Source organism: Ursus maritimus, unplaced genomic scaffold (assembly GCF_017311325.1).
Source record: "Ursus maritimus isolate PB19 unplaced genomic scaffold, ASM1731132v1 scaffold_2, whole genome shotgun sequence".
Classification (NCBI taxonomy): domain Eukaryota; kingdom Metazoa; phylum Chordata; class Mammalia; order Carnivora; family Ursidae; genus Ursus; species Ursus maritimus.
Window position 1 is genome coordinate 30389600 of NW_024424452.1, and position 13987 is coordinate 30403586.

Genomic DNA, 13987 nt, shown 5'->3' on the forward strand with positions numbered 1-13987 from the left:
TGATGAGACTGAGGCATGGAGAAGTAATTTGCACAAGTGGTGAGCTGGGCACTGAGCCCACGTGGTCTAGCTCTGGAGTCTGCAGCTGGCCCTAGTCTGGTCCCTTTGAGTAGGAGGGGCTTAACATGGTACTGGCACAAAGTAGTAGTTGCTAATATTTATTGAATACCTGTTATATCCCTTCCACCGTGATGAGCACTTTACAGGTATCAACTTATTTAATAAATGGTAGCTATCCCACTTTAAGCGAGAACTACGAATAATCACGGCCTCTGACGATAGTTTGTCATCTCTGAACAGACCCAAAGTAGTGTGTATGATCGTGCCGTCCCCATCCAGCTGAGGGGTGCCCACGCCTGTGGACTCCACACAGTCCACGAATGCGGACACACCCTGAGGAGTGATGCCCTTGCTATTTAAAACCCACGCCTGGGTCAGAACGCCTGGTGCACTTCGCAGCAGGGCCAAGGCAGAAGGCAACACCCCTCTCTGCAAGGACTGCCAGCTGGGCAGCTGGGTCCAAATCCCTCTGACCCTCCTGACTCCTGACTCCCGCTTTCTGGGAAGAGGAGGGGAGTCTGGGAAGCGGGCACCAGGGCTGGTGCACTAGAGCTGAACAGACAGCTCCCGCTGCTGCCGGGAGAAAGCCAACTTGTCCCGAGTTGGGACTTCTGACCAAGCAGGCCATGCTCCAGTAAAAACAACAACAGCTGAGCTGGCAGCTCTCGGCGTAGACAGCAAAGCTTCCAGGTCCCTTCCAGGCTCACCGTGGCTAAGGCAAGATGCCAGCTTGACTAAGAAACAGCTCCCAGGATAGAACACCGAGTCAGACAGGCAGAGGAAAACATGCCCCCTGCTAAGGCTTAACAGTGCTTCAACCTTGCCGATCCCCAAATACTGAATTTGCCGCTAAGTTCAGGACGCGCAAGAAGACCCTCTCCGAAGAGACAGGACCCGGGCCCCAGTGCACTCTGCTGGGGGGCTGGGGGCGTGGGCGGTGGCAGGAGAGCCCCAGCCCCTGTCCCACCGGGCAAGGAATATGGAGGGTGTGGTGCTATGTGACTCCCAAGGCTGGGTTATAAAAAGGATACTTCTCCCTGTGGTCTCTGTCTCTGTCTCCCTCTTCCATGTTGCGTGATTGCCCTTCAACCCCTCTCTTGTCGGTTACTTAGAGGAACCAAGGCCCCAGGCCCCTAGCCAGCATGGAGTCCCCGAGCCATTCAAATGATGCCAGCCCCAGCTAACACAGAGTGGGGCAGAGATGCACTGTCCCCACTGAGCCCAACTCACGTGACTGGCCTGGGAGCAGAATCAGCGTGCGTGTCCTTTTAAGCCCCTGCATCTCGGGGGATTTTGTGATGCATTCGATAACCGAACAGTGGGTGCCCCAAAATGGTGATCACGGCACAAACTCAAACAGTGGACACGCCCATGAGATCAAATGAGCCCTTTATAATGTAGTGAAACACGACACAAGAAATGAAGGCCGAGAGGCAGGTGTGGTTCCAGCCCACCTCCCCCTCCCCCCCATTAGTGTACCGTCAGCTCTTTCCAGCTCAAGTCCAGTGTGTGTGCGCCAGGCCGAGCTCTGGCCTCGACAAAGTTAGTGCAAAACAGCGAGTCGTGTGGCCGCAAAGCAGCTGCTGTGAAACCCACGCCCATCACAGGCCGGAAGGAGCAGGCAGGGCTGGCCGCTGGTGTCCGCGGAGCGCGCCAAACGCGCTCTTAGGAGAGCAGCGTGGACAACTGCTTCCTCCCCAGGCCGGCGGGGACCTGGGGAGGCAGAGATGGGGCCGGCCCGCTCCCTCGCCCCGGCCTGGCCACCTCTGTCAGGAGCGACCCGCAGGGGCTGCCTCAGGGCTCCTGGGTGGACCGCAGCAGCCACCTAGCGCCCACCCCGTCTGCCAGGGCTGCCATCGACCTGGGCCCCGCGGGGGCCTGGAGCCGGGCCCGGTCTGTCCGCAGAGCAGGTCCTTCCCGCCACTGGGTGGGGGCCGACCCTGAGCCGGCAGGGCTGGGCACCAGGCTGCTTGGCTCATCGGCCCAGAACAACTGTGTCCACAGATAACCATTTCAGGGTCCGGCGTGGTCAGCGTCCTCAGAGAACGTGCTGTGAGAGGTCAGGAGAAGGGGTGGGTCAGAAAGCTTCAGGTGGGGGCAGCTCGACACGTGGGCAGAGCACTGTCGAGATTGGGGGTGAGGTGGAGTTGGAAGAGGGGGACATCAGGTTGGGGGAGCACAGAAGTGGGGGGACAGTCATTTGCACAGAAACGTGGAGAGCAAATTCCTATGTAGACCGTGCAGGGCAGGCGGCAGGGGTGGCTGGGGGGACCTCTAGGGAAGCTCTTCCCCAGACTAAGAGCTGTGGATAGCTGACCAACCGCCCCCCCCCCCAGCTGTCCTTCCCCACCTCTCCAGGCCCGGCCGCAGGGAGGAGGCTCAGGGCCCAAGTCCCCAAAGCCTTTAAAGACACCTCCACCAGTCACAGGAGGAGGCCCCAGATGGTGCATGTGCTCACCCAGCAGTCCCCCCAGTTCTCCGGTCCAAGCCCGCCTCGGTTACCTCGTCCTGGGCATCACGGAGCTCATCTCAGGCTGATCCGTGAGTCTAGCTGCTGCAGGTGTTCATGGACGCCAAACGGGATAGTGGGCGTCCACATCCTGTGATGGGCACAGCATGTGAGGGCCAGGTTAGAGGAGAGGGGGGCCCGGGTCCCTCCTACCACCCAGCCTAGAACCTTGGAGACTTCCCACCTGGCAGAACCAGACCAGTGCGGGGTTAGAGGGATTGCAGAGGCCTCGAAGCCCCGAGACCCCTTCTTTAGACCTGGTTCTGCTGCTGATTTGCTGTGTGACCTCGAAAAAGTTAGTTAGCCTCTCTGTGCCTCATTCTCCTCATCTGTAAAATGGGTCTTATAAATTCTACACTAGAAGATACGAGGGATTATGTAGGTGAAAGTGCCTTGGAAGAGTATAAAGTACTGATATCGGACATTTGACCCCATGGTGACACATAAGTTTGAACCATATGAAATTGCCAAATTTGCCAGGTCCAAAATAATAGAATATAAGTGATTTCATATCGTTCATCCTAATACGTTGAGCATTTTCAGGTATCAGACTGTTCTAAGATTAATTTGAGCCTCACAAAACTGCTTGGGGGTAAATATTATCACTTCCATTTTACAGACAAAGAAACTGAGGCCAGGGTAGCAAAGTTTGCTCATCCAAGGTCCCACACAGATAAGGGCCAGAGCAGGATTTGAACTCAGGACTCACAGGAGCTGCACCCCTGGAGAGCTGGTGGCTCTCTGCCCACGGGGGGCCAAGACTTACGCCAGTGTCTCCACATGAGGGCACTTCCTGAGGCTGGCGGCGAGCTGCTGAGCCCCAGCGGCCGTGAACTTGTTATACTGTACACTGGGGAGAGAAACCCATCCTGGGGCCTGGCCCTCGCTCGGGGCCATCCAGCCCCAGACCAAGGCCACCCCTGTGCTCTCAACAAGCAGCCCATCCCAGCATGGCAGCGGGAGACCCCGCAGTCCCCCCGAGCCCCAGACCCCTGCCACCCACTGTCCACACTCACTCCAACACCCGGAGAGACACCATGTCTGGAAGCACGTGTGCCAGGCTCTCCGCTCCCACGTCACAGATGCTGTTATTGTAGAGGCTGCCAGAAACAGAGGTCAGAGCCCATGGGGATCCACAGCCAGCCACATTCCCTGCCCCATTTTACAGACGGGCAAACTGAGGCCCAGAGACTCACACAGTGAGTCCAGGGAAAGCACCAGGAGCGAGCGGAAGTAGCTTCCTGGCTGAGACTTCCCAAGTTCAAATCCCAGCTACGGGGCTTGCTGCCTGTGTGACCTTTGGCAAGTTACTTAACTCCTCTGTGACTCAGTTTGCTTCTCCAGAAAATGGGCACAATAGAGTAATCACGGGGAGGAGTAAACAAGTTCAGGCTAGTACAACACCCAAAACAGAGACCGGCAGGTGGAATGACTAAATCCTAGCTGTGGTTATTACTACCTCCTGGGGGGGGGTAATGAAGTTTACACGGGTTACCGTAGATGGTGTGACCAGCACTGGGGAATAGTAGGGGAGAGAAAAACCAAAATCACTGGGCCAGCACGGGTTTCTGTGGTGTAGTCACAGCTGCCACGAGCAGCAGAGTAAATAAGGCGGTGGGTGTCGCCAGTGCCAACCGAAGCTATACACTCAACAATCATTCCTTAACAAGCCAGGTGCTCCCGTGGTTCTCATTTCAAGGCCATGACTTTGCCATGACTCAGCCTCGGGGCTCCACCACAGCGTTGCATGTAAAAGCAGCAGGTCTACACTGCAGCAAAGCAGATTCAGGCTAAACTCCAGCATCCCCTGCTGTCACAGGTTGGCCAGGACCAGGGCCGGAACCAGGCGGAGGCTTTACAATTTCTTCCCGGGGTGGGTCTTCGAGCCCAGGGGGCTTCCCCCTCCTCCCACTGACAGAGGATTCTTCCCATATTTCATCGATACCAGGATGTACGTGTCCCCCCTGAGTATCGTTGAGACCTGGAGATGTCTGGTTATCAATGAACATCATGGTTCAATTAGCAGTGTTTTGTCCTCTTAATGGTGTCTTACAGTGGATGGCATCTTAGATTCCATAAAGTAGGAGGTTTTCTAAAGTGGCAGTCAGATCAGATATTGCCCCCATACACCCCACTTGCTTCTCCATTCGCAATGGAAAAACTCCAAAAGCCCCCTCCGGACCTACAAGGGCCTCCCTGCATAATCTGGCCCCCCTACCCCTCCCACCTCACCTCCCACCCTCCGTCCCTCATTCCCTGTAGCCAGCCACAGTGGCCTTTCTGGCAAAGACTCAAATTCTTTCCCACCTCAAGGCCTTTGCATCTTCTGTTCTCTTCTCCTGGAATGCTTGTCCCAGAGCACCTCCCACAGAAGGCGGGATCTCCTGACCTCCTTGAGGAATTCAATACTCCCCATTCTACCCTCTTGGGCCCTTGTAAGTTTCCTCCCCAGCATGAATCTCTATTTAAAAATATTTTGTTAGTACATATGCTAATTATGCAAGATGCTTCAAGGCAAGGAATATTTGTTTTGTTCATAGCTGTATCTCTAGTTCCTAGCACAATACTGGCCCATGGTTGATATTAGAGGTAATCAGATGCCCTGCACAACCCTAGGGAGTGCCAGTCAGATCAACTATGATTTGCACAATACACAACCCATACAGCTGCACACGGTGACCCTGGCTGGAATGATAAAAGAGTGGATGTGTCAGTAACTAGATGAACCAGATACCATCTCCCCACCCCCCTGCCCCGGGAATGTGACTCTGGCTGTCCTTGGCTGGTGATGAGGGCTGAGGAAGGAGTAGGAAAGCCTGGCGAAAGAGGAGAGCTGGCAAGGCTGAGCTGAATGGCTGGGGCTGTGGTCTGAGCTCCCCTCCTCAGTCCTGGGACCACCAGGGAGCCAGGCTGGAAGTCATCAAAAGCAAGGAGTGCTATGCCAAGGCCCACCAGAAGGTGGCAGTGCAGGCACTGCGTGAGCGGCAAAAGCCCGCCAAGGCTGCCAGTGCGCGGTCAACCTTCTAGAAACCGTCACCCCTGGACTCCAGAAAAGGCTCAGTCCTGCCACCCCCTGGGGAAAGAGGACCAATATTGTGCACTGGAGCCAGGCATGGTGCCAAGGGCTTTCCATAGGCCACTGGGATGGTACCCATTTTCCAAACGAGTAAGCAACTTGCCCAGTTTGTCAGATGCATTTTCTCAGGCCCTGCTATCCTCCTGTTGGGGGGGTGGGGCACGTTCATATTGGATTTTAGGTCAAAGCCCCCCCCCCCGCCCCCCGCCCCTGTACCTAGCTGTGCAACAAAGGCCAGCAAACACAACAGCCTGACGGGATGCCTCCAGCCCCAGCCTTGGGCTCTGCGGCTCTGGCACAAAGCAGATTCTCCACCCACCCCCAGCCCTCCAGCTCAGCGCCTGAGCCATGACAGGGGGAGGCCCCACTCACCTCAGCCTGAGGAGGGACGCAGCCAGGGAGGGCAAGGCCTCGGCGAGCTTGCAGGCACCCACATCCGTAATGCTGTTCTGGGACAAGCTGCAGGGACACAGCGAGGAGAAGGGCTCAGGGCCAAACTCCCGTGCCCCTCCCCATCTGTGCCCACCTGGCCCAGGCAGAGCTGGGAAACTCTCACTTCCCCACCGGGTGGCCAGAGCAGCAAACACATGCCCATCTACCTCGCGGAGAGTTGTGGGTAACAGGGTGTGAACGACTTTGTGGGTAACACACTGGTTCTTAGTAAATAAAAAGTACTGTCCCACCCTGTGGCTGCGGGGGTTGTGGGGGTGATGATAAAAAGAGAGAGATCACCCTCCCCCCACACCTGTTCTATGATTGGATAGCATCCTTCTTTTCCCTTGGGGCCACATTTCCACACGAGAATAGAATACGTGTTCATATTATTTGTTTAGTGGTAGGTCTGTTTTGTTCGTTACTGTGTCCCTGTGTTTACATCAGTGCCAAGTACATAGTAGGTGCTCAATAAATAAGTGGGTGAGAAAAAGGAAGGAAAGGTAGGAGATGGAGGGAGGGACAATGAAAGGAGGGGTTGGGAGGGGCCGATCTAGCTTACTCACAGCTTCACCCAGAATACTCTAAATTACTGGGCAAGTCTCAGTGCCCTACAGTCAAGGAAATCCCAGAGTGAATCCTGCAGCCATCCCGGCCCGGTTATGAAGCAGAGTGTGGACAGACTTTGATGATCCCCTCTGGGTTCAGTAAACAATCACGCAGACCCTCCTTCATCACATCCATCCACTTCCCAAAACCCAGGACAGTTTGTTTTTCCCTAACTAGGCTCCACGCCCAGTGTGGAGCCCGACATGGGGCTTGAACTCATGACCCTGAGATCAAGACCTGAGCTGAAATCAAGGGTTGGATGCTCAACAGACTGAGCCACCCAGGCACACCCCCCCTTTTTTTTAATAAAGATTTACTATTTTGATGATAATGTGTTAGCGACACATGCTAGTTCCTCTCTCCTCTGCACCACCCAGCACCACCCAACGACTGAATGGGTGAGTGAACGGAAGAGGGCAAAACCCAGTGCAGCAGGAAGGGCAGTTCCACACTCACTTGAGAGTCTCCAGGGCCTTCAGCCGAGGGATGGTGGCTGACAGCTGCTCAACACCCTCGTCCCCGATCTTGTTCTCGCTCAGCGAGTCCAGGCTGTGGGTGGAAGCAGACGGAGGGGCCATCAGCCCACACCCCCGAGGCCAGCCAAGCAGCAGCCTCCTCCCATCCCCCCCTACCTTGGACACACCATAGGCAAACTTTCTAGAGCAAGTCCGCATCCCCTGGGGATGCCAGTTGGCCAGCCAGGGGACAAGGTTCTAACTCTCCATGGACCTGAATCTTCTCCCCCCCCTCCCCGGGAGCCCCATGAGCTCAGGCAACTTCCTTAACCCTCTTGGGACCACAACTGTGCAATGGGATCCTGCGCCCAGACCCTGCCTCCTTGTAGTGGTGCTAGGAACAGCATGGGAGCCCAGGGAGGGAAAAGTTTCAGAGGTCACAAAAGGATTCAATCTTTTTTATCTTGGGGATTCTCCCATCCATCCTCCCTTCCCTGCAGTGGGGTCATCTGGTCATTCACACTAGCCATACTGAGGAGGGAGCAGTAGGGAGGGAGGGAAGGAGGGAGGGACAGAGAAGGTCCTTCTGAGTGCATCGTCCCCAGGGGCAGGGTTTGGGGTAATCAAAACCAGCAGGTGCCCGTGTCCATACTCACTCCAGATGCTGAAGGGAGGAAAAGGCCTCGAGGATCCTCACCAGTTTGGGAAAAGCCTGGGGGCCCAAGACGGAGCCCAGCCTAGGAGGCAAAGAGCAGAGTTAAGACCCCGAAACAGTCACAGCTCCTCAGTGTGGCGCCAGGGTGGTGTGGACAGAAGGCAGGCCCAGTCTGAGGCTCCCTCCCCCTCCCCCTCCCCCTCCCTGCCTGCCCAGTGCCCTCCCTCCCTTAATCCCCACCAGGTGGCACCCCAATCCCTTCTGCTCTGGCTGGACTTCACCAAAGCCCCCCAAGAGGCAGCTGGGCTCCTGGCCTGGGGAAGTGGTTCCCAAATTCCGGCCTGAGGACCACCACCAGTCTGGAGAAAAATGACTTTACTTATCCGCCATTACATTTTTTTAAAATTATTTTTTAATTTGTAAAAAAAAAAATTATTTCTTTTTATAAGTAATCTCTACACCCAACATGGGGCTCGAACTCACAACCCTGAGATCAAGAGTTGCAAGCTCTACTGACTGAGCCAGCCAGGCGCCCCTGTGTCATTACATTTTAATAACAAATAAAAGCATTTATTGAGTACTTATTATGTGCCAGGCACACATGGGGTCCTTCACTCAGGTTAGATTTCACTTCATCCTCACAACTCTGAGCTAAAGGCACTTCTTATCCCCATTTTCCAGATGGGGAAACCGAGGCACAGAGGGATTAACTAATTCACACAAGGTCTCAGGGGCTAGATCAGCATTTACACCCGACTTCCAGGGAATGAGAGAAATAAAGGTAGTGCAGGGCTGTTTTATTCTGCTTTTAAAACATGGTTAAACGGACTCAACGTAAGAACCATCTTTTACTCTGAAATTGGGTCCTTTGGAGTGTTTTTGGCATGAAAATGTTCATTCTTTGATAAAATTATTGTGTGGCTTATTGGAATGAACACACTTGATAAAAATGAAAAGGTGGTACTGCATATAGTCCCTCAAATTTACTCTGAAATATTCTCTGTCTTTGCAATCTCAGAGTCTGGGAACTGCAAGCCTTAATAAAAGGTCACGAGATGGGAGTCCGACATCTGATTTGAGCCTGGGCCCTACCACGTGGCTCCCGTGGGGCCTTGTGGGCAAATCCCTTCAGCTCAGCCTTGGTCTCATCAGATTTAGCCCCAGTCTCATGAGCTTGTTGGAAGGATTAGGGAGTTTGTGCATCCAGTATTGACTGCTCGCCTACTGTGTGCCAGGCCCATACGAGCCTGTCACGTACAGGGCCGTGAGCAAACCAGAAATCCTGGCCCTCCTCTGTGGAGCTGACAGTCCCGTGGGCAAGACAGATAATCAAAGAAATCGGTAAATTATCTGGCGCGGGGGATAATCAGTAATACAGAGAATAGTACGGTGGCAGGCGGGGTAGAATTGTACTTTCAAACACGGGAGCATTTGGCTCGGTGGAAAGCAGAAGGAAGTGAGAAAGTAGTGGCGTGGGCCGTGCTGATATCTGGGGAAGAGGATCATGGGCAGAAGGCACAGGCAGTGCAAAGGCCCAGGGGCCAGACCATGCCTAGTGAGGTTGGAGGCCAGCAGGGAGACCCCTAGGGCTGGAGTGGAGGGAGCAGGGAAGGCAGTCCGGGAGATGGAGGGTGCCTCATCAAAGCAGATGAGAGGCTGAATCAGGACCCTCGTCCCCCCGCAGAGCACCTCACGGGTTCTGAGCAGCCAACAGGCCTCATCTCCAGGCCGCTGGGGCCTGCGTGGTACCAGGCACGGTGGCTGCCAGTCACACACCCAAAATAGTCCTTTCCTTCCTTCCTTCCTTCCTCAGAACTTCCTCGGGGCTTCTGGCCTCCAGGTGGCTAGTCTCCTGGTTCTGGGCCGTTCCACCTCACAGCTGCTGTTCCCCAGAGCACACTTCCGACCTCGACCTAGGGGCTTTTTCAGCTGAAAATAAGTCAAAGCCAGAAGCGGCCCTTGGTGATTGTTCTCACACATTTCCTCTTTCCAGCAACATTTTTATTTCTGCACAAATGTGGCACCTTGTCTCTGTTCAAAACAAGAAATGCTTGCCTTTTTCTGGGGTGCGGGGGAGCAGAGATCAGGACAGGCAGGTAGCTGGTGGGTGGGGGACCTTGGGCAAGTCACTGAACCTGGCTAAGCCTCAGTTTTCTCATCTGTAAGATGGGGACGGTAGTGGCTACCTCCCAGATCATATATAAATGGCACTGAGCACACTGCAGGTGTTTAATAATTTCTTCCTAATCGTTAGGTGATTTTAGATCCCTAACCAGGATCGCACACGAATTTAGCTTCTTTCTTTGTTGGAGCAAGAGCCAGGCAAGCTTCAGCCCTTGGGTCACCTTCTCCAGAGAGTCCCCTTAGCTTCCTCCTCCCCGCCCCCCACCTCCCCAGACAGGCCACTGATCACAGCAGGGGGTAATTATCTGTTTACCCTAGACTTGAGGCTCGTGAGGACATGGCCTCAGTCAGTGCAGTGTATCTGTCCAATGAATGAATGGGGAGCGTGTCCACCAATAAATGGGCCACTTAGCATCACACCCGAGAGGCCCCAGCCACAGCCCTGACCGCCTGGGCCCCAGATCCTGGAAGCCGGCTTCCAAAGAGGCAAGACAAGAGGATAAGAATGATTTGTGGGGGGCACCTGGGTGGCTCACTCAGTTAAGCGACCGACTCCTGATTTCAGTTCAGGTCATGATCTCAGGGTCCTGGGATCAAGCCCCGCATTGGGCTCCAAGCTCAGCACGGAGTCTGCTTGTCCCTCTCCCTCTGTTCCTCCTCCTGCCCTCTCTCTCAAATAACTACATCAAATCTTCCAAAAAAAAATTATTTTGGGGACCCATCTCCATTCCCGGTGGCATGGGCCCAGTTAACAATGCTGGTAAGAAACCCCACGGAGACCCGAGACAATTCACTCTTCTGCTTACGCAAACTCGAGCTTCTTCAGGTCCCGGACGGCAGGGAGTTCAGCTGCGTCTTCCGAGGGACTCCTCGTCCTGGAGAGAACGGGCAGTGTTAGCGGGGAGCAGGCTCTTCGCCTGTCCCTGAGCCCCTGCATGAGTGATCCAGGATGTCTGCCACAGTACCCCAAATTCCCGGGGAGGCCTGCGTTCCCTGGGGGCTATTGTTGTCCCCCATTAAAAAGAAATACCCCAGAACAAGACGTTATGAAGGCATTCCTATGGGTTTCACAGAAAAGAGCCTCGGAGCAGGGGCTCACCAAACCCGGCCCAGACAGCACACAGTAGGTGCTCACAGAATGGATGAAGACAGAATGAGAAACAGTTATTCTATGGTCGAGTTTCCTCTGCCCCCTGGACCTTAGAGCTCTGCCATCTCTCACATGGGGACAGCACTCGTCCCGGCTGCCTTAAAAGGTGGCCATTGGTGTCACTTCTGTTCCTAGATACAGGAGGCAAATCCTCGGCCCCTAGCAGGGAGTCCCTCTCGGGCTCTAGCTGAGGACGAACTGGGTTCACGATGGCAAGTTTTGAATGGCACGAGATGATGGGTCCTGGGGGAGGGCACAGGATACCCCCAAGTAAGGGAGAAGTACCAATGACGAACTTAATGTTGGGTCCTAGCTGTCTGAGCCACCTCTCACGCCCTCTCCCCCTCACCTCTGGATCTGCACGAGGTTGCCCAGGTCTTCCACATCCTTCGGGGACTTGGCCTTGAAAGGCTCGATGGTGAACTTCTCCTCCACCGCCCGGAGTAGCTTGGTCTCCCCACGCTGCTGTAGAGACTCCCAGAGCCCTACCGTGTCGCTCAGCGAAGCCCTGTGGAGGAAGGGCCTCAGACCCAGGCACAAGGACCGGGCTAGACCATAACGGAGGGGCAGCTCCATGAAGGGACCTCCTACCGATTCAGACACTTTCTGTCCTCAGCTTCATCCCTACCTCCTCCTGGAAGCCTTCCAGGACCACACCAATTCCTACTGATTCCTCCCTTTTCTCAGCCCACCCAGTGGTTTTATTTCCCTTTTTGCTTTGGCTACTAGGAAGCTCAGTGGCAAATTCTTGGTCAAACCACTACAATGGTATAGAACTTTAGAGCTTGGGTGAAGTATATTTGGGGGGAAGGTGGGAGAAATTCTCTTCAGATTAGGTGAAGTGATCAAATTGATCACAGAAGGATTTAGATGAGCCAAGTTAAGGAGTCAGAGGGGGGAGATATGATCCGATACAAATTCTGGGAAGACTGCTCTGACAGTTGACTACGAAGGAGAATAGAAAAGGGGTGCTCGAGAGGAAGTTGTGGCTTTAACCATGACAAAATAGTGGCTTGATTAGGGGATGGAGAGAAGAATACGAATTTGAGCCCAGATCAGTCTTACATCCTAAATGTGGCCCAGTGCCTGGCACCTGTCAGGACTTCAAATATTGGTTGAAGGGGTGCCCGGGCAGCTCAGTCGGTTAAGTGTCAGACTCTTGGTTTGGGCGAGGTCATGATCTCATGGTCATGAGATCGAGCCCCATATCCGGCTCTGCTCAGCGCTGAGTCCGCTTGAGATCCTTTCCCTCTTCCTCCCCCTCTGCCCTTCATCTCCTCACTCTCTCTCAAATAGAAAAAAAAATTTTTTTTAATTAATAAAACCCACAAATATTGGTGGAAGACGCTGTTCTTCACTGGCTGTGTGACCTTGGGCAAGCTGCTGTCCCTCTCTGAGCCTGGACATCCTCATCTTAAAAATGGAAGGAATCACTTCCGCCCCCGCCTGGCTACCACGCATACTAAATGAGACCCCACAGGGGTGCCCAGCACCGGGCACAGCGCCAAGACCACAGCGGAAGCCCTCCCCCCGCTCCCCTGCCCCCACCTGAAATGGGTGACACAGCCGAGTCCCACAAGGCTCCCCAGCCCAGAGGGGTCAATGCCCGTGCTGCGGAGGTCCAGGGAGAAGTCTCGGCCCGCCGCTGCCAAGGCACTGCACAGCACGTAAGTGTTGGGGGGTGTGAGCCGGGTGCCCAGGAAGGAGAGGCGGGCTGGGAGCCCCTGAACCACGTGCTGCCAGAGCCCGGCGTCCGAAGCTTCGTGGGCACAGTGCAGCAGCTCCAGCAGCCGGCCGGCCCGTAGCGTCCCTGGCTGCAGCCGCTTAAGGTACCTGCTGAGCACCTTCTGCTTCCTGGCCCCCAAGGCGGCCACTGCCGGCCCGGCCAGGGCTCCGAGGCAGTCGGCGTGGGGCTGGAACAGCAGCCCAGCCAGGAAGCGCGGCACGCCCTCCAGCCAGTTGTCGTAGGGCCTCTTCTTCCTCGGGGTCAATGCCAAGTACTGTGGCAGCTCCTTGTCCTTGATTTCCGTGCTCAGCGCCAGCCACACGGCCCCCAGGAAGCACTGCAGGAGGAAGCTGGAGAAGGCCAGCTCCGTGTCCGGGGCCCCCGGGATGGGCTGCACCAGGCCTCTGGCCACGGCCCAGGCTCTCACCTCCGCCGACGGGAACTGGCTGTCCTGCAGGGTGCCCCGGTGTCTGCGGCCCAGCTCCCACGCCAGCCTGGCCAGTCCTGCCAGAGCCCCCGGGGGGCTGTCGCGGGCCGCAGGGCCCAGCAGGCCCACGTAGAGTCCCGTGAGCGTGGAGGGCAGCTCAGCCTCGCCGCCCGGCTCCAGGAGGGCCTCGGAGAGCCGGCACACGGCCCGGCACACAGTGGGGCTGTGGCTGTGGCTGAGCAGGAACGGCTGGCCGTGGAGGAGCGCCAGGGCTTGCTCTCGGTGCTCGGTCGCCCCAGCGCGCTCCAAGTAGCGTGTCACATAGGTCTCGGCCTGCTCGGCTGAGAAGCCGGTCACCTCGAACAGGACGTCGGCCTTGCTCAGGCTCTGGGCCAGGCGGCCCCGGGGCCGGGCCGTGAGCAGCAGGGTGCAGCCTCGCAGCAGCTTTCGCTGGAAGAGACCGGCCAGCAGCCCCCGGAGGGAGTGGGGCTCAGTGGACACAGGTCCACCCGCGCTGTGCAGGAGGCTGTCTTGGCCCTCGAGCCCCTCGAAGGCGTCCAGGATGAGCAGAACCCGGTCAGGCCTCCTCAAGATGTGGCCGAAGACCTCCTCGTCCACGGGCTGTGGCTGGGGGCCCAGGCAGAAGAGCAGATCCTGCAGGCGGTAAGTGTCCTTCACACGGTCCAAACAGTGGCAGGGGAAGTAGAAGACGAAGTCGTACTGGGGCAGCTGGCCGCAGGCCCAGGCTCGGCTCACTTCCCGGG

General features: G+C 55.9%; 1 protein-coding gene across 1 annotated transcript in view; it reads right to left on the reverse strand.

The window, feature by feature from the left end:
• Positions 1–1432: 1432 nt before the first annotated feature.
• CIITA (class II major histocompatibility complex transactivator) overlaps positions 1433–13987 on the reverse strand; it is a 48838-nt gene continuing 36283 nt past the window's right edge. Inside the window, exons 11-19 of the mRNA XM_040635330.1 lie at positions 11420–11578; positions 10727–10795; positions 7798–7878; positions 7143–7235; positions 6018–6104; positions 3586–3669; positions 3336–3419; positions 2563–2660; positions 1433–2110 (exon numbers count right to left, since the gene is read on the reverse strand). Coding sequence (XP_040491264.1) covers positions 2585–2660; positions 3336–3419; positions 3586–3669; positions 6018–6104; positions 7143–7235; positions 7798–7878; positions 10727–10795; positions 11420–11578 — 733 coding nt within the window. The 3' untranslated portion in view covers positions 1433–2110; positions 2563–2584. The remainder of the gene's footprint in view (positions 2111–2562; positions 2661–3335; positions 3420–3585; positions 3670–6017; positions 6105–7142; positions 7236–7797; positions 7879–10726; positions 10796–11419; positions 11579–13987) is intronic.